Here is a 20,543-nt window from a genome sequence, read left to right on the forward strand (position 1 = left end):
TGCAAGGCTGGGGCTTGGGAGATTTGCGGATGCCTTTTTCTGTGTGTGGGGCTCCACCTGCGGTTGTGCTGCTTGTCATTAGCAAAGCATTGTGAGACAGCCAGGCTGGAGAGTTAAGAGGGCACAGTGGTATCCCAGTTCCAGGTTGTACCCCAGGAATCCTGTCACAGGGCTTGAGCTGGTTCTGTGTTGTATTGTTGAAAAGGAACCCCTAGATATTGAACCTGGCCCTGGTTGTTGCTGATTCCTGGAAGGGGTTACAAAAGTTCATGTTGAACCAGCAACCTTAACTCTGCTTTCTTGTGTGTATACATTAGATACATTCTTTGTGATCACGAACTAATTCTCAAATGCAACAAAGCTTTCTACAACCTCAGATATATGGACGTATCTAGGTTAAGGAGATTACTTTTACAAAAACTGCAGACAAATTATCTTCAGACTTAATTCTTCCAAATAAAGTACAGAATTCCTGCCCTTATAGCTGCAGATAAGATTTGAAGGATTTACTGCCTGTGTAATTTCAGCTCATATTCAAATGAAACAGTAAATACTTCAATTTTAAAGATGAAAAGAAATTTTGCTTTGAAATATAGAGTGGCAAAAAACCTGAATTCATATATATTTTTTTCTTGCTAAGAAATTAGCAACTACCATAGGGGATATTTGAGATTTTTTGGCAACATATACTACGCACTTGAGATTAGCATCTAGTCTTTTGTCAGTTGAGTTTTCCCCATTTTTCCTATATGCAAAAATTAAATAATGTAATGAATGATACTAAAGGGAAAGGCGCCAGCTGTTGCTGCTGCACTGTGCCTTCCATTTCCAAGAGTTATCACCATTGCTACCAGTATAATGACTAGTAGGGAGGTCTGTGTGCTAAAATGGCACTCCTGCTGTTACTGTATTTAGTGACATTCAGTTGTGCCCCCTTGAGCATTCCTGTGAAGGAGTAATCGAGTAGTGGAAGTGAGCCTCAATTTGTGGAGACCAATCCTGCAAACAAAAAGCTCAAAAACCTTCTTTCCACTGTGTAACCCATCTCAAGAGCAAGAGTTGGAGAAAGATGTGCAGTACTTGCGTGTTAATCTTCTCTGCATTAGTATTTGGCTTTCCTGATACAGGGGAGATGTTGAATCCAACAATAGTTGTAGTCTATACATTTTTTGAGAGAATGAACAATAAGGGATGCTACAGGGCAGTGTTTCTCAAACTTCATTTTTAAAATTAGGTCTGCTTGAAGTCAATGGGAATTTTGCCATTGACTTAAGTCCTAGCGTGAAATCTTGGTCCTATCTAATGCACACTGAAGCAATAGGAACCTTTGGGCTCTCAAGGGCTAGACTATTACCTTACAATCTACTCTGGCAGGCGCATGAACTGTGCATGAGCATCATAATTCCTTTCTTGTTCCCCACTTGCTTTGGGGAGTAATAAGATACTTCACCTTTTATGGGGAGTGGTTCTGTCCCCTGTACAACTTGCTAGCTACTGTAGCTGGAAAGTGTGTGTGTTAGGGCTCCACTCATTCCCCGTCCCTGCCCACTTACTGATTCACAGACACCTGCACACACACAGAGCCTACTGTAGCAGGAGACATAGCTTTCTGTCCTCCTTTGCACAGGTGAGTAAGGGCTGGGACAATGTCACCCTTAATGAGCAGAGGTGTAGTAACAATAGTTGACTGCAAACAAATTCATTCAGCAAAATGGAAGGATAAAAAAGAAGGAACTAGAATGTGACACACATGGCGAGACTGTTCTAGGGAGTGCAGCCCTAGATGGGTCAGTCCCAGGGTAGTAGGGAGACAACGTGGGTGAGTAATATCTTTTATTGGCCCAACTGCTGTTGGTGAGAGACAAGCTTTAAGCTACAGGCAGGGCACTTCTTTAGGTGAGACTGTATCACACCTGACTCAGCTTGCTGTCCTATGGGGTTAGTTATTTAGGTGGGCACCTGAAAGTTAAATCAGAGCATTAGACAGGTAGGAGTAGACAAAGACAGCTGAAGAAGCAGCACTTGGGTGGATGACAAGACAGGCAAGATCTGAGGTACTGGTATATACCTGATGAGTCATGAAAACCACCAGTTTGACCTTTCTGGCAAGGGGAGGCAAACGCCTTTTCCACTAAATGGAAACAGAACCGAAGTCAGCTTCGAGCATATTTCCCGGGGGAGCATCTCAGCCTCCAGCCCTGCCAGCGTGTGTGAAATAAACTCCGGGTCGCTTCCCAGTGCCTAGCTGAGAAAACTCCACGTTGCCTGAACCTCCGCCACCGCAGCAGGGAGGTCCAGGATCCATCTGGACAATGCGCAGCACCACAGGGCCCTGGCCTCTAGGTGCTCCCCTAATGCAGCTACCGGGAGGAGCCCCTGAGCGCTCGGCCTCACCGGCGGGCCCTGCCCAGGAGAATGGAGGCACCGCGGGCAGGCAGCGGGGGGCCCTCATCTCCCCGGGGGCAGGGCCGTGGGAAGAGCCCGCTGCCCCGGCTGGGCTGCGGATGAGAGGGGGTCACCACGCCAGGGGCCCTTTCCCCCGCTGCAGCGCGTCGCTCCCAACCCCCCGGAGGGGCGCACGGCAGCCAGCGAGCGCAGGCGGCGCCCAGAGCCGCTGCAGGCGCGTAGGCTCCGCGCTCCCCGGGGCTGGGGAGCCTTCCCCAGGCACGCGCCTGCGCTGCCTCCTCCTCCTCCTCCCCCGGGCCCCTCCTCTCTCCGCGCGGTGTCGCTCACCGGCTTTGTCAGCCCTGCCCTGGCGGTCCGGGGAGGGAGCGGCCGGGGCGAAGGCTGGGTGGGAGCCGCTGCCATCCGCGCGTACTTCCCGGCGAGCCGGGGCGCTGCCGCCGGCGGGGGCAGCCAGGCAGGGAGGCGGCGAGCCCGAGCGCGGACACTCTCCTATCCCGGGCGTCGTCCAGAGGGAGCCCGGCAGCTTCCAGCCCTTGCAGTGCGGAGAGCGAGACGCCCACTGCGCCCGGCGAGCAAAGAGCCGGGCGGGCTCTGAGCCGCTGCCCTCAGCAGGCGGAGGGGCTGGAAACCCGTTGCCGTCAGCACACAGCAAGGGCGGGGAGCGGGGAGCCCACGGCCATCGGTGTGCGCCGGCGAGCAAGTTGGGGTGCAGAGGAGGAGGGGCGTCCTGCCCTCTCCAGGGAAGAGTCCGGCATGCAGAAGGTGCCGCGCATGGCAGCGAAGAAGAGGCGCTTTTGTGGTCCCGGCTGCTTGGTGTTTCCCTGGCGCTCTTGCTTCCCCTCTTGGATTTGCTGCTGGGCTCTAATCTGCTGTCAGGCGGCGCGGACTGGGGATGCTGTTGAGACTTCCTCCAGCGTGCAGCTGCCTCAGTGTCAGGAGGTGAGATTTCCTCCCCACCCTGTCTGGCTCAGCAGCCTCCAGCAGGAGTTAGACCCGCTGCTTTCCTTGCAAAGCAGCCACTTTACACTCTTCCCGTTGTTGCAATACGGGGCACGATGCTCCAGGTTGCAGAGCAGCGAGTGGGTTTTGTTCCTCCACACACTGGTAACGATGCCTCTTTAATGTTGTGGATGAGGAGAAAGAGGCGCAATGTGCTGTCTGCATTTTAATGCTTTTAAACAAGGGAGCCTTTTGATAATGCAGTTACAAAGTCTTCTAAACCGTGCCCTGTGCTCGCTCATAAGTAGTTATAAATGCTGTGGCCTTAACATGATTGTTTTCATTCTGGATCAAGGCACACTAGGTTTTGAGGTCTGGCTGCCTTGCCTGCTTAACTTAGCATCGTTATAAAACAAAATTCTTTGCTGAGTGCTGAGCTCTTTCTTTTTATTTAATGTCTGTGTTAGGCTCTCAAGGACTTTCTGTTCTCCCCTAGCTTGTAGCACTGTTTCACAGGACATCAATCTGTAATAATAGGATGGCAGAGGAAACATGAGGGGGCTCTTGAAATGTCTTGGTTGAAACATTTGTAACCAAACCCAAGAGTGAGATGCTTGATTAAAACAAAGCCTCAAAATGAATCCAAAACCACAGAGGCTTCCTCTAAACAAGTGAGATTTGGCAGGTCTCTGGCTATTTATTGTCACTGTGTCAAGTACTTGTGGCAAATCAGCAGAAAGGTAGAAATTATGAAGAGAGAAGAGGTCACTGTCTTTAGCTGATGCTAAATTGGCTGCCTGGAGTAGCAGGGGTAGTTGTGTTCTAGACTGAACTTTAATGTAGGAGAAGATACAAATTTTGGTTAACTCATATCTTTCGCTGCTGCTTTGAGGCAGGACAGTGGTGACTTTAACTTCTTCTTGAGCAGAGACTAGTGATTTTTCTTTCTTCCCCCCTCCCAAGTATGGCAGATAATGCTACTTAAAAAAAAAGTTGAGTCAGATTGCAAGCCCTTTGGAATAGAGACTTCCTCCGTACATGTTTATAAGACACAATGTATACCTGTGTGTGCACGATATGCTGCAAAATATAATTTTGAAAAATTTGGAGGGAGTGGGAGGGAAGAGACATCCCATTTTAGGAGGCTTGCAATGAATCAGTGTGACAAGTCAGCTGATTTGCATTGTCCAAGCAGAAAAGTTGTGGTTTATCTATAATTAATCTAAATCTGGCAGATATGCCTAAGGCTCAATCCTTCATGTTTTACCATAGCTCAGTCTAAGTTTATGCACACAGTTCTTTTCCTCTTTAAATCAGTGGCACAGCTCCGATTGTGATTTACTTCCGTCACTGCATGATTAGGCACCATATTTCTGAATCAAAACATTCAGGCTGTCATTGGAAAGTATTATAGGTTTTTTTTCTTTATGCATGTCAAAATCAAAGACTTGATACAGTCATTATCACTGGCTATCCTAAGGGCTTGAAAAGCACGTCTTAATGCACAGATATGCAGTTCATTTTGAAATTTGTGTAGGATCTTTCCATTCGCTACAGCCACCATTCTTTTTATTACTTCCTTTCTGTAGGAGAAGGGTAACATTTTTCCAATTCTTGATCCCCTAAAGCTTCAGGTTCTTGGTCCCTGCTAGAAATAGACCCTCGCCCATTGTTGTGAGAGTATATCTTACAATATCAGTAATTTTTTAAAAATAGGTAATGGACACCCTGGGGTTTAAAGACTTAAAAAGTTATCCGTAACGCTGTTTTTTTCTAGTGAGGCGTCAGCTAGTTAAATGAACTGAATTTAAGAAGAGTGCAGAAGTCAGGAAATCATCCTGCAAGGCACTAGAGCTATGATAGACTAGGGGCCAAAATTACAGCTGGTATAAACAGGAATAACTACATGTACTAAAACATCCTTGGAATTGTTAAACATTATAGATGGAATTTCTTAACTCAGTGGTGCAGACAACACAGGAATTCTATATTATCCCTTATCTTAACAGATGAAGAACTGGTCATAGAAGTAAAAATGAATCATAACTTAGGTACAAGTGAGCATGATTTGGTCACGTTTATAATATGCAACCAGAATAAAGTCCAGACCAGTAATATATATATATCTATAAACCAACCTGATTTAGAGGGGAAGCAAAGGTATCTGTAAAAACAAAATCTATCTAATCTATCTTCTCAAATGGAAGAAAGGGGTAACCTAGTAAGGAGGGCTTTAAACTAGGTTCGACGGGGACAGGTGAGCAAAGCTCACAGGTAAGTGGGGAACAAGACCTGGGAGATGGGTTGGAAACAGGAGGGAGCACGGGCTATAATGGCAGAGAGAAAGGAGGGTCAGGGCAAAGCTGGAAGGCAAGATCAAACCAGTATCTTAGATGCCTATATACAAATGCAAGAAGTATGGGTAATAAGCAGGAAGAACTGGAAGTGCTAATAAATAAATACAACTATGACATTGTTGGCATTACTGAATCTTGGTGGGATAATACACACGACTGGAATGTTGGTGTGGATGGGTATAGTTTGCTCAGGAAGGATAGACAGGGGAAAAAGGGAGGAGGTGTTGCCTTATATATTAAAAATGTACACACTTGGACTGAGGTAGAGATGGACATAGGAGATGGGAGTGTTGAGAGTCTCTGGGTTAGGCTAAAAGCGGTAAAAAACATGGGTGATGTGCTGGGAGTCTACTACAGGCCACCTAATCAGGTGGAAGAGGTGGATGAGGCTTTTTTCAAACAACTAACAAAATCATCCAAAGCCCAAGATTTGGTGGTGATGGGGGACTTCAACTATCCAGATATATGTTGGGAAAATAACACCGTGAGGCACAGACTATCCAATAAGTTCCTGGACTGCATTGCAGACAACTTTTTATTTCAGAAAGTTGAAAAAGCTACTGGGGGGAAGCTGTTCTAGACTTGATTTTAACAAATAGGGAAAAACTCGTTGAGAATTTGAAAGTAGAAGGAAGCTTGGGTGAAAGTGATCATGAAATAATAGAGTTTGCAATTCTAAGGAAGGGTAGAAGGGAGTACAGCAAAATAGAGACAATGGATTTCAGGAAGGCGGATTTTGGTAAGCTCAGAGAGCTGATAGGTAAGGTCCCATGGGAATCAAGACTGAGGGGAAAAACAACTGAGGAGAGTTGGCAGTTTTTCAAAGGGATGCTATTAAGGGCCCAATAGCAAGCTATTCCGATGGTTAGGAAAGATAGAAAATGTGGCAAAAGACCACCTTGGCTTAACCACGAGATCTTGCGTGACCTACAAAATAAAAAGGCGTCATATAAAAAATGGAAACTAGGTCAGATTACGAAGGACGAATATAGGCAAATAACACAGGAATGCAGAGGCAAGATTAGAAAGGCAAAGGCACAAAATGAGATCAAACTAGCTATGGGAATAAAGGGAAACAAGAAGACTTTCTATCAATACATTAGAAGCAAGAGGAAGACCAAGGACAGGATAGGCCCACTGCTCAGTGAGGAGGGGGAAACAGTAACGGGAGACTTGGAAATGGCAGAGATGCTTAATGACTTCTTTGTTTCAGTCTTCACTGAGAAGTCTGAAGGAATGTCTAGTATAGTGAATGCTTACGGGAAGAGGGTAGGTTTAGAAGATAAAATAAAAAAAGAGCAAGTAAAAAATCACTTAGAAAAGTTAGATGCCTGCAAGTCACCAGGGCCTGATGAAATGCATCCTAGAATACTCAAGGAGTTAATAGAGGAGGTATCTGAGCCTCTAGCTATTATCTTTGGGAAATCATGGGAGACGGGGGAGATTCCAGAAGACTGGAAGGGGGCAAATATAGTGCCCATCTATAAAAAGGGAAATAAAAACAACCCAGGAAACTACAGACCAGTTAGTTTAACTTCTGTGCCAGGGAAGATAATGGAGCAAGTAATTAAAGAAATCATCTGCAAACACTTGGAAGGTGGTAAGGTGATAGGGAATAGCCAGCATGGATTTGTAAAGAACAAATCGTGTCAAACTAATCTGATAGCATTCTTTGATAGGATAACGAGCCTTGTGGATAAGGGAGAAGCGGTGGATGTGATATACCTAGACTTTAGTAAGGCATTTGATACGGTCTCACATGATATTCTTATAGATAAACTAGGAAAGTACAATTTAGATGGGGTTACTATAAGGTGAGTGCATAACTGGCTGGATAACCGTACTCAGAGAGTAGTTATTAATGGCTCCCAATCCTGCTGGAAAGGTATAACAAGTGGGGTTCTGCAGGGGTCTGTTTTGGGACCGGCTCTGTTCAATATCTTCATCAACGATTTAGATGTTGGCATAGAAAGTACGCTTATTAAGTTTGCAGATGATACCAAACTGGGAGGGATTGCACTGCTTTGGAGGACAGGGTCAAAATTCAAAACGATCTGGACAAATTGGAGAAATGGTCTGAGGTAACCAGGATGAAGTTCAATAAAGATAAATGCAAAGTGCTCCACTTAGGAAGGAACAATCAGTTTCACACATACAGAATGGGAAGAGACTGTCAGGAAGGAGTATGGCAGAAAGAGATCTAGGGGTCATAGTGGACCACAAGCTTAATATGAGTCAACAGTGTGATTCTGGGTTGCATTAACAAGTGTGTTGTAAACAAGACACGAGAAGTCATTCTTCCGCTTTACTCTGCACTGGTTAGGCCTCAACTGGAGTATTGTGTCCAGTTCTGGGCACCGCATTTCAAGAAAGATGTGGAGAAACTGGAGAGGGTCCAGAGAAGAGCAACGAGAATGATTAAAGGTCTTGAGAACATGACCTATGAAGGAAGGCTGAAGGAATTGGGTTTGTTTAGTTTGGAAAAGAGAAGACTGAGAGGGGACATGATAGCAGTTTTCAGATATCTAAAAGGGTGTCATCAGGAGGAGGGAGAAAACTTGTTCACCTTAGCCTCCAATGATAGAACAAGAAGCAATGGGCTTAAACTGCAGCAAGGGAGATTTAGGTTGGACATTAGGAAAAAGTTCCTAACTGTCAGGGTAGTTAAACACTGGAATAGATTGCCTAGGGAAGTTGTGGAATCTCCATCTCTGGAGATATTTAAGAGTAGATTAGATAAATGTCTATTAGGGATGGTCTAGACAGTATTTGGTCCTGCCATGAGGGCAGGGGACTGGACTCGATGACCTCTCGAGGTCCCTTCCAGTCCTAGAGTCTATGAGTCTATGATAGTAATGAATGTAAATCAGAAGTTAGGAATTGTAGAAGATTGATAAGGGAAGCCAAAGTACACAAGGCGAAATCTATGGCAGCAGAGTTAAGGACAATAAGAAGGATATTTTAAAAAATATAGTAGGAACAAAAAGAATCCTGATAATGGTGGTGTTCTGTTACTAGATGGAAATGATAAAATTATCAATAATAATGCAGAAAAGACAGAAATGTTCAATAAATATTTCTGTTCTATATTTGGGGGAAAAACATATGACACAGTCTCATGATATGGCTATAATAACATTTTTTCCACTCCAGTAGTATCTTTGGAGGATGTTGAACAGATGCTACTAAAATTCGACTTTTTTAAATCAGCAGGCCCAGATAGCTTGCATTCAAGAGTTTTAAAAATGAACTGGGTGAGGAACTCGTTTGACTGTTCATGTTTATTTTTCAATAAGTCTTGGAGCACTGGGGAAGTTCCAGAAGACTGGAAGAAAGCTAATGTTGAGATAGTTTTTAAAAAAGGTAAATGGGGTTACCTCGGTAATTATAGGCATGTCAGTCTGACATTAATCCCAGGCAAGATAATGGAGTGGTTTATATGGGACTTGATTAATGAAGAATTAAAGGAGGATAATGTAATTAAAGTAAATCAATATGGGTTTATGGAAAATAGATCCTGTCAAACTTACCTGATATCTTTCTTGATGAAGATATCATTGTTAGGAAACATTAATTAATATTCATCCTAAATTGACCTCTTCTTAATTTCCTCTCATCTCTCCTTTGCACCAGCCTAAATGATTCTTTCCCTCATAGGTGTTTACATTCAGTGTGATGCCTCCCCTCTTGTCTTTTAGCTAAGCTCTATATACAGTAGTTGGGGCCAGGTCCTGATCACCACCTACAAGGGGTACCACTGACCTCATCAGGAGTGAGGGGGCTCAGCACCTTTGGGGAGTCATTTTTTTTTTACTGTTCACCTTTCTTCATAAATTCATCTCTTCTGAATCTCTTAAACATTTTGCCTTTATTTTCTGGATTGCTTCCACTTTGTCTTCTGGTCAGGCAAAACCAGTAAAATATGTGGGCCACTGATGTGTTATTAACCTGTGGGTGCTCTGTAGTTTTTGCTGCTTGTTGGAGAATTGTAACATAGAGAGTAGTCCATCAGATAAAGTACAGTGAGCACCAAGGAAACTTCAAAGCTTGCCACTACGGTTCTAGGGCCTGAGCTTGAAATACTCACACAGGTAGTCTCATTGACATGGAAATAAGTTATAGGACCTAATCTTGCAAATCTGACTTGCATGATCAGTCCTTATGTCAATAGCTTCACTGAGAGGAAGGATGGTCCAATGGTAAGATACTAACGTAGCACCTGGGTTTAATTCCCTGCTCTGCCACAGACTTGTTGTGTAACATTGGGCAATAGAACTTAGGAACTTAGCTCCTTTTGAGCATTCAGTTCTTAACCCCCATTTTACAAATAGAGAATTGAGGCAGAGAGGCTAATAAAACTTCCTCACCTCGTACAGTGTCATGAGAATAAATACATTAATGATTGTGAGGGACTCAGGTACTACAGTGATGGGGGCCATATAAGTACCCAAGGTAGACTGATGTTAATGAATCCATTCACATGAGTAGGAAATACACTTGCTACTTACTCAGAAGCCCAGGAGCAGGGCCATAGTGGTTATTGCAAAGGCAGGAATCCAGTAAAAGGCAAAATGGGTCCCCAGGACTTGAGCTGATTGGAAACTTTCTGATGAAACTGTTATGTTGGAAAATGCCAATTTGTTGTAATGAAATGTTTAGCTGAATCTATTACAGATTTGACAAAAACTCTCTGAAACATGCAGGCTTCCACTGGAAATCTTCCAGTGTTTCAGGGTCCACAACTTTGTCAGGGAGCCTTATTCAGTGAATAGCAGCCATGTTTTGGTGTTTCTGAAACAAACATTTCAGATGTCTTCAGTTTGCCAAGTAACTTCTGTAAATTTTTGCTTTTGTTCTGAATCAGAATGAATGCAAATTCATAAATATTGAAATTCCCAAGTTTTGGCCAGCTCTGCCTAGAACTGCTGACAGAATTGCCAACTCTTGTGATTTTTATTGCAAATCTTGCAGTATTTGGTGATTTGTTTTCCGTTAAAGCCCCAGTTTCTGGACTAAAGAGATTGCATGAGACTTTCAGCTTTCATTTGAGATAAAAGTAAGTTTCTCGCCCTCAGAATGAAGTAAAACCTGAAGTGACTGCACCGCAAAGGCTCAGAGACCAGAAGGCAAAGGAAGAGAATCCAAAATGTATTTCCTCTCTTCCTCTCTGTGTTGAAGAGCATGCGAATCTCATGATTTTTTGAATGCACGAGGTTGGTAATACTGCTACTAGGCAATTAAGGAGGATAAAGATATTGCAGAGATATTAAATGACACCAGCGTCAGTCTTCTCCACAGAAGATGTTGGAGAGAGAGCTATCCCAAACCTGTTCTCTTCAGGGAATAAAGATGAGGCACTGTTAGACACTCAAGTATCTGAAGAGGAAATGTTAGAACAAATTGTTAGTTCAGCCAAAAACAAGTTACCAGAACTAGATAATGGTGTTCATTAGGTACTCGGATACTATAGCAATGATACAGCATAAAAGTCTAAACAGAACAGAAAATAGAATGAAGTGGCTGAGCTGCTAACAAAAATGTGCAATCTCATAAAAATAGCCAGTGCACTGGAGGGTAGCAAAAAATGTTACACCTATATTTAAAATAGGTGCTAAGTATGCTGCTGGCAATAAACCAGATAGCCTTTCTGGAGTACCAGGTAAATTTGTAGATATGACAATTAAAGATTATCCTAAAGTTTTGTTTGGCCTTTTGACCCATATCTTCATGCTGAGCTGATGTTTTCCCTGGACTGTCCATAATGATGCCCCTGTCTTTAAGTTTCTCAGATGGTCATCCTCACACAGATCACACCTTCCTTATAAAATATATTAATATTGCTACATTTCGCTAAAACAACCAGCCAACCACCAGTCCCCTCCCCCACCTGCAAAACAAAAACCTTTAAATCAGAAATCAATGAGATACTTTTTCTCAGGCCTTTTCACTCAGGGATCTCTTCTGCTGGCAAGTTAATATTTTTGATTATATGGAGATATACCTATCTCATAGAATTGGAAGGGACCTTGAAAGGTCATCGAGACCAGTCCCCTGCCTTCACTAGCAGGACCAAGTACCATCCTGATCAAATGCTGCTTGTTTCTGGTGAGCCGATCTCTAGCTCTGCACTTCCTTAAAGTCAAAGAGGAAAAAAGAAAATAAGATTTCCTGAGCCAGCTACGTTCTTCTCTCCTTACGCACCATGTTCTATCCAAATCTTTAAAGTGGACAAACCTTCCTTTTAAAGAGAAAATGTGGGTGCCCTATTGATAGTTCTTTTCCACCCAGACGTATGATTAATATATGCCATTTGAGTGTGATCCAAGGCCCAGTGGAGTCAGTGGAAAGACTGTGCTGCCCTGAACTCATTTAAGCGACACCAGTTCGATGCTGGTGTAGTGAAGTGATGACTCAGCCCTTAGAACTTGACTTTTGTTGACAAGCTTCCTCTCTGCACACCATATTAGTAGATAAGCACCCAGTCCTGGCATTTGCCTGTTTTCAAGTATTCTCATTAGTGAGGCAATAACTGCCTCCACCCAAGCTGCTCAAATAATAGCTGGACTGTAGCTCACAATTCACAGTGAACATATTTCCTGATTCAGTGAGAATAAGAGACAAATAGACCAGATTGTCTGGGTCTGTCTCTTAGCATCCATGTCTGGCACGGAATACAGGATTTTAAAAAAATGCATTATCCTATCCAAATATGGGCCACTTTCTTTTCTCTCCTCCGGTTGGGTCATGTATCTAGGGTTCGGGAGATATAAAAGGACTGTGTATTGAAGTCACACTGAATTCTCGATTGGCATGTTTTGCATCGGCCCCTGAAAAAGGAAAAACATACGCTTATTGTGGTTTCACGAGGGAAGGAGTTCCACTGCCAGTGTTCAGTCCTTCACAAAGACAAGGCCTCCCTGTTGCTTTATGGACTGGAGTTCTTTTTGAAACTTGCAGACCGGCTACAATGTGCAGCTGAATGCTTAGTCCTCTAATCCTGAAATGTCATTCTCCAGAGTCGGATTCCCTTTTATACAACCAGACCAGTGTAAACTTGCCTTAGTGTAAGTGGGAATCAGGCCCAATATCTTTATCCTCCGCTTTGTAGGTATCTAAGTCAGCTGGGGTCAACTCTAGTTAAATAGTACCAACCTGCAGGAGGAGTTGCTTGCTTCTTCCTTCTCTGTTGTAATATCAAAAACTGGATTGTGTCAGGAATCAGGGCCTGGTCTGCAAAAGGCTGCTTGATTAGCCACACCACCTGACTGGCTGCAGGGGCCAACAGGCTAGCCATGGCTTAAGAGCATCAGCAGCTCACTGGCTCCTCAATGCTCGTGTCCACCACTCTGCTTGCTCCTGAATTACCTTGTTCCTGCTTCTCCTGCCTTGCACCCAGCCTGGGCTCTGTCCTGCCCCTGCCTTGATCCCCTTTTGCCTACTACCCTGCTCGCTCCAGTGCCTGCCCTCCAGTTCGACCCTTGGTTTCAACTTCTGACCACTGACTCCAGCTCTGACCCTAGTCCTTGGGTCCTGATACCTGCTTCGACCACTAGGCCTGAGGCCTACTCCAGCCATAAAGCTAGATCACCTTTGTCCCAGTTGCTTGATAGATTGATAAGTTCTTAAAAGTAAGGCCGGGGTCCTCAGCGCTAGCATGGACCCTATCAAGGCTCCAGCAGAACTGGCGGCTGCCATCTAGAACTGGCAGGGGTAAGTAACTACAGTGCTATCACAGAATGTGTTCCTGCAGGTGCAAGTTGCTCTGCTGGCTCATCCTACTTCATGTCTCCTGGAGCCAAAGATTTTGCAGCCCAACAAATTTGACAGAGATTGGGACACATTTCGGGGTTCCTGAGTCAGTGTCGGCTCCTGTTCCTCCTACACTCCTGATCATTCCCATGGACCAGGCCTGTGTGGGGCTCATCTTAAGTTTGTTGGGAGGGGGGGCGTTGGCTTGAGCTTCTCTCCTCCTGGAACAGTCCACCTTCTTCTTGCGACAATTGGAGGAGTTAATTCAAGCCAGGTCCCTCATCTTTGATGACTCCCGCTGTGTGCAGACTGCTGAGGCAGGCCTTATGGCAGGGATGCCGGGCCATTGCTAAGTACACTACTGATTTTCATCGTTTGGCTTCCAACTCTGGGTGGAATGAGGCACCACAGAGCCACCATTTTTGTCCAGGGTTAGATGAGGATATAAAGCAGTGTTCCCCAACCTTTTCCATGGGGAAGGCGCCGGACAACTAGCCACTGAGGACTGTGGCCGCTGGACAAGCAGCTGCCAAAATGTCGCCGTGAAGCAGCAATGTCAAGAGGCATCATTGCTGAAATTTGGCGGGATTTTGGTGGTAGCGCTTCTTGACATTGCCACTTCTTGGCGGCATTTCGGCAGCTGCTTGTCCAGTGGCCAGTAGGTGGGGACACATGGATGCCCTGGTGGGTGCCATGGCACCCGTGGGCACTGCATTTGGGACCCCTGATATAAAGGATGAGCTTGTGTGGGTGGAGCCACCATCCAGTTTGAACAAACTGACTTGTGATGAGAACTGGCGATTGCCTCATTTAAAATCTCTAATAATGAACTTGTTTTATTTAAGCCGTGTTTAAAGTGAAGTGTCTGGGAAACTCCATTTGGGGTTTATTTCTATTAAAGAAATAATGGACTTGTATTGTTCAGGAGAGGGCTGGGCAGTACAGAACATACATTTCTGGGGGAAATCTAAACTGGGGTGTGCTGGGGTTGTCGTGTGGTATAACCAAGGCTGGTGAGAGCCACAGTGTAACTCAAATGTGGCTGGCAGGCTGCATTACACACAAACACTCAGGGTCTGGCTTGCATGTTGGAAGGCTGTTTGTGCACGACCCAGGTGGGAGCTACTTCAGCTAAGCATTGTAAGGCACCCAAGGTTGCAGGGCTGGGGTGGTGCAGCTACTCATTAGTCTGGATTGTACCCGGGTGTGTCACCCTGGACCTCCTTATTGTGGAGAAAAGCTGGAAAATGTGAACCCTAAAAGCTCAAAACCAAGGTGGTATATAAAAGGAACCCAAACTTTTAAACATGTCTCATGATTCGGGGGTGGCCTGACTCATGATTTTGGAATGCTTGGTGTCAGATACTCAAGGTGCATTATGATAAGCAAACTTTGCTGTAATTCTTGTTTAATGTTTACACTGTGAATGGAATCCTCCAACAGTCACTGGCATTTCACCTGGAAACACACACTTTCAGGAAGTAATTGCAAAACACTTGGAAGTCCTGATCTGATTGAAATCAGTGGGAGTTTTGCCATTGACTTCAACAGAGTCAGGACTTCATCTCAAGCGTCAAATTAAAGTCAGTAGGCTCATGTCAGTGGAGTTACATTAGATATTACACTGGCTCTAAAGCTACTCTGCAAAACTTCCTGGGCCACAAGACTCAATTGTGTTCTGACAGTTTGGCAGATTACAACATTGTAACTAGGTCCTCCCATAGGGTATAATTACATTGTAGATGGGTTCTAAGTGTGCGCCTCTCAGCTACTGAAAGGTCTGGAAACAATCAGGCTAGCTTGATCCTGAAGTGCTAATTAATGAATAAATAGTAAAATTGTTTTTCTTAGTGACAGCTTACTACCAAAGATACAATATGGCACTGCATGATTCATATCTGAGAAATAATTAGCAGCTTTCTGTCAGAGTAAATTTTTGCCTGTGGTGTGTACCAGAACAAATTGGATGTGTACATTCACGTGTAAATAGTCTGATTCTAGCTTGACACATTTTTTCAAATAAGCTAGAATTCTCTATGGATTTAGATTGATAACACAAAGTGGATTTGGATTTTTTAAGCTCATGAAATGATGCTGTTAAGAATTGTTGACATTGCTAAAGCATGCCAAGTGGACATTGCTGAGTTTTCTTCCATAAGGTTTTGGGCTAGGCTGTCTCTCCAGGGTATAGCTTGTAATACAGGACAGCAGGTAGCTGTGCTGCTCTGGCACCATCTCAGGAAGGAATTGTGGCTAGGGGTGCTGTGGATCTGTTCCTTGCTCAGCATGGTGGTGGTGGTGTGAATTTTTTTTTTGCTGGCTGATATTAACAGCAGATTATAATGCTCCCGCCCTTCTCCCCACCATTGATTTAGTTGTGCTGGCCGTGGAATAGGGAGGGTTAGTGGCAAGGCTCTGCCCATTCTTCATCACTCCTTGCCTGACTGCTCTGGGGAAGGAGGAAAGTGGGTGCACAGAACAACACCTGCACACTTGGACCCAAGGTCTGAGTAACATGTAGGGATGTTAGTGGGATTTCTCATTCCCCTACATAAGCCTGCAAACCAAGTCACAATGTAGCTGGTAGTAAGCTTTGCATTTGTTACTGCCTAAAAAACTGAGCTAGTTTTATGGGTTGGATGGCAGTGCAAGAGAGAGATACCCTAAGCCATCCACCCATCCTTCTTACTCCTTAAGCTACAAAGTATTCTTAACCAGATGGCATCTAATTTTTATTTGTGCTTTTGGCTGCTTAATATCAGGTATGTGCAGTTGTTATGCACTCAGCAGTCCAGTACTTGCGAGCTTCAAAATCTGAATGTTAACTGCCTTTCTCACTGTAATTTCTTACCCTGCATTTCCCCCCAGTAGACTGGAAGGGTGGCTGTGTCAGGTGATCTCATATGCTATTATTACACCCCTTCACATATCAATTACCTTGCCCAGGAAATGTGCTATGTCTGATTTCTAGGGAGACCTCCATTTCTTTCCCTGGTGAAGAGCAAACATGTTCCTGTCCTTGCATTGAGCACATAATGAATAGTTCAGTGTCTTCCTAATTAGACTGTCTTTAAATATATGGCATTTGTTGTCTCCCTCTCCAAGGAGGTGACTTGATTTTTAGAAACATATCTACAATCTGGAATGATCTTGCCTCTACTGAGGCTCTGACAGTGAAAGGACCAGGTGCTACCCTTTACCCTTTGCTGGAATCCACTGTTTCGTGGGAAGAATTATTGCCCTTAGATACACAGGCATAATGCCGATGGAAGTTACTGGGCTAAATTCTGCAACCTACCCATGCCTAGAGGCTGGTAGAAGAGTACGAAAAGTGATTCACCAACACTTGACAAGTAATTCATTCCTTTGATATACAGGGGGCCCTATCACATCTCGTGCACCAGTGAAAATGAAATAGTCATGAAAATGTTCGCAAATCTCCCAAATTTCCCAAGTTTAGCTTGAATGAATCATCTGAAAATTTGTAGGAAGTGCATTATTTGCTATATTATCCATTATTTTCTTCTTTGAAAACCTTCAGTCATCCATTCTGGGAGCAGACAAAATCCCATGCGATGCTGGCAGCCAGTCTCTCATTAAAAGTAATGAATAGCAAATATACTAAATGAACAGTTCCCAAACAATCTATAATCTGGCACTATTCATACATAAAATACTGGCAAATACTTATGAATAAAGCATATGTTTGCAGAAATTGGGATCTAGTCATGACCTCCAGTTTTGCAAAACAGGGCTTTCACAAAACTTAAAACCAAGAGAAGTGTTTTGGGGCTTTTATTAGATTTCAAAAGAAACAAATTAAAAAAACCCAAACAAACCAAACTATTCTCTTGATATGTTAGCACCTTAACTTTGAAGCCTTTCTGGACAGGAAGATTGGTCTGCACACAGTTATTGTACAGCATAACTGGTATAACAATTGACTATAAGGATGTGATGAACAGGACCGACGCTAGAGTTTTTCACGCCCTAGGCGCACGGCCGTTTCGCCGCCCCGTGTGCTGATCCCGCGGCTCCGGTGGAGCTGCCGCAGCCATTTCTGCAGAGGGTCCGTTGGTCCGCGGCTCCGGTGGAGCTGCCGCAGCCGTGCCTGCGGGAGGTCCACAAGAGCCGTGCGGGACCAGCGGACTGTCCGCAGGCAGGCCTGCGGCAGCTCCACCAGAGCCACGTAGCAACGGACCCTCCGCAGGCATGACTGCGGCAGGTCCACCAGAGCCGCCTGCTGCCCCCTTCCCCCCCAGCAAAATGCGGCCCCCCGAAAATCCTGGTGCCCTAGGCGATTGCCTAGTTCGCCTCAATGGAAGCGCCGGCGCTGGTGATGAGTTTTTAGTGATACAATTATACCAGTACAACCACTGTTGTGTGGATGCAGTTATACTGGTAAATCTTATTGCCCTTCCCATACAGGAATAAGCTATACACACATGAGTACGCTTATATCAGTATAACTGAATCCACACTTTACCTATGTTGGAGTAGCTAAAACAGTATAATTCTTTTATGTGTAGACAAGGGCTGAGAGTGGATGGAAGGAAATGTAAAATTGATTAGTCTGTTTCTATTGTTTTGAGCTCTGGGACACACCAAAACTAAACAAAGCTGTGTAAATAGTGACAAAGAAATTCAGGCCAGATTCCTAACTGGTATAAATTGGCAGTTCCATTGAAGTCAGCGGAATACCAGTTTACATCAGCTGAAGATCTGAACCCTGATTTTTAACCTGTTAATGTTTCTCAAAGGAATAAAAGAAAGGTGAAGAAAATGTGTTTTGAAGGACATCCTAGAAAAGAAGAGAGGGTATAAAAATGGCACAATAGGAGGCAGGTGACCACCACACAGAATTGCCCTCTGGTAACAAAGTTGTTGCTTTGAAATATTTTTCTGTCCCCTGCTTCTGTGTGAGAAACCCATACAAACAATGGGAAGTTAACTAACTGATGGTACAGGTGGAACATTGAAACTAGTGCTTTGCAAAGCTCCCCATCCTGCAAAGCATTGAAGTGAGTGCTTAAAGTTAAGCCCCTGAGTAGTTCCATAGTAAGCTGATGTTTCTCTAAATATTTCAATCGTAAAACATCCTTCTCTTGTAAATTTCTTAAAAACTTTTTGGTTGATCCTGGGTTTTTGGCAAGACACTTTTTTGATTTTTACACGTGGGGGACCTGAAACTGACTATGTCCCACTAAATGCACTTTTAAATTTAATTTGTGTAGCAGATTGGACATGATGTTTCTTTGGGACTCCATTACGATAGAGGAAATGCAGTGAAAAGGGCTGCATTGATTCCTCAAATGATTAATGCTGGCACTGCTTCAGAGTCTTGCTAGATTAAAAAGGACAATTTGTTAAATTATATTACTTTTGTACTGTTCCAGATAAATATGCTGCAGGCCTTTATCAGTGCAGAATGAGACATGAGGTTTGTTTGGCAGTATTTTGTGCATCAAATCCTTAGATATTTATTTTCCTTCAGATACTGTAACTGTAGAAATTAAACTTTATTCAGACCATTGACTGAATCACTGTTTTAACAAACATATGGAAAGAGATGCACATCTTGTAATATATATACACACACACACACACACGCAAGCCAAAAAAGATGTGCATGTTGCCATAAATGGAACATTCAAATTGTAGAATCCTCCTAAATAAGTGACATATATTTGTTGTAACTTTTGCCCCAGGTATATTCATTTTCTCTTATAAAGGGTAATATTACTCCTATTGAAATCATAATGCAGACAGATTTTTTTTTTGCATTTGCTGTCTTTTGAAAACAAATAATCCCCTCCCCTGCCCCATAATTAGGAGAGAGGTCAACAGGCTTGAAAGGAAATTAGTGAATTAGATGCAGCATATTGGTGTTCTGATTAAAATTATGATTGCATTCAATATTGCCTGGCCTTTTTGATGGTAACTATTATATAGCTGTAGCGAGGGGGCGTGGCTTCCCTCGGAGATGGACAGAGGGACAGCCGTGAGCCCCCCCAGTGGGCAGAGGCGGGACGTCATCCAACAAGCTTCATCATCCAGAGGTGTCGCCACCGAAATGCCACTGATTGTTGACGGCATTTTGGCAGCAACGCCTCTGGATGACGCTGCTTGTCGGTGGCGATGCCTATTGATGTTGCCACTTGTCGGCGGCATTTTGGCGGATGCTCGTCCGCTGCCATGGTCCTCCGTGGCTCCTTGTCTGGTGACCGCCAGATGGAAAAAGGTTGGAGACCACTGCTCTAGAAGCTTAATTGCTTAATCCCTTAATTGCTTTTCTCAGTGTCTATTCATTATTACTATTAGTTTTTATTATTTGTATTGTTGTAGTGCCTAGGTGCCCTAATTGTGGACCAGGACCCATTGTGCAATATTGACATATGAATAGGGTGACCACATAGCAAGTGCAAAAAATCAGGATGGGATGGGGGTTAATAGGCACCTATATGAGACAAAGCCCCAAATATTGGGACTGTCCCTATAAAATCAGGACATCTGGTCACCCTTCATCTGAAGAATAGGATATGTAAAGCTTCTGGGCTCCGTTCTCTGTTGCCTCTCACCTCCTGTAGTCAATCACACCCACTGCAAAGTGAGTTAAAAATGCTCTGAGGTTAGAATGGTAGCATATTATACCCACTTTGCACTGGTTTACATGATTAAATGAGATGCGCTGCAGCAGACGTTCAGAATCCATATGGAGAGGTAAGAGGGAATGAAAAGAACTGGGCAGCTTATTGAGTGATCCATCCCCTATCATCCAGTCCCAGCTTTTGGCAGAGGTTTAGGGACACAGAGAATGGGGTTGCATCTCTAGACATCTTGGCTAATAGCCATATATGGACCTAACCTCCATGAACTTAGCTAATTTTTTGTTTGAACTCAGTTATACTTCTGACCTTCACAACATCCCCTAGCAATGAGATCCACAGGTGTGACAAAGTACTTTCTTATTTTTTAAACCTGATGCCTATTAATTTCATTGGGTGACCTCTGGTTCTTGTGTTTTGTGTAGGGCCCTACAAAATTCGTGGTCCATTTTAGTCAATTTCACGGTCATAGGATTTTAAAAATCAT

General features: G+C 44.0%; 1 protein-coding gene across 2 annotated transcripts in view; it reads left to right on the top strand.

The window, feature by feature from the left end:
* Nucleotides 1–2,855: 2,855 nt before the first annotated feature.
* ELAPOR2 (endosome-lysosome associated apoptosis and autophagy regulator family member 2) overlaps nucleotides 2,856–20,543 on the top strand; it is a 155,471-nt gene continuing 137,783 nt past the window's right edge. Inside the window, exon 1 of one of the 2 annotated variants that reach the window (XM_050936807.1) lies at nucleotides 2,856–3,345. In XM_050936807.1, coding sequence (XP_050792764.1) covers nucleotides 3,160–3,345 — 186 coding nt within the window. In that variant the 5' untranslated portion in view covers nucleotides 2,856–3,159. The remainder of the gene's footprint in view (nucleotides 3,346–20,543) is intronic. The other variant, XM_050936808.1, reaches the window with a different exon arrangement.

The sequence above is a fragment of the Gopherus flavomarginatus genome, chromosome 1 (assembly GCF_025201925.1).
Source record: "Gopherus flavomarginatus isolate rGopFla2 chromosome 1, rGopFla2.mat.asm, whole genome shotgun sequence".
In the NCBI taxonomy this organism is placed as follows: Eukaryota; Metazoa; Chordata; order Testudines; family Testudinidae; genus Gopherus; species Gopherus flavomarginatus.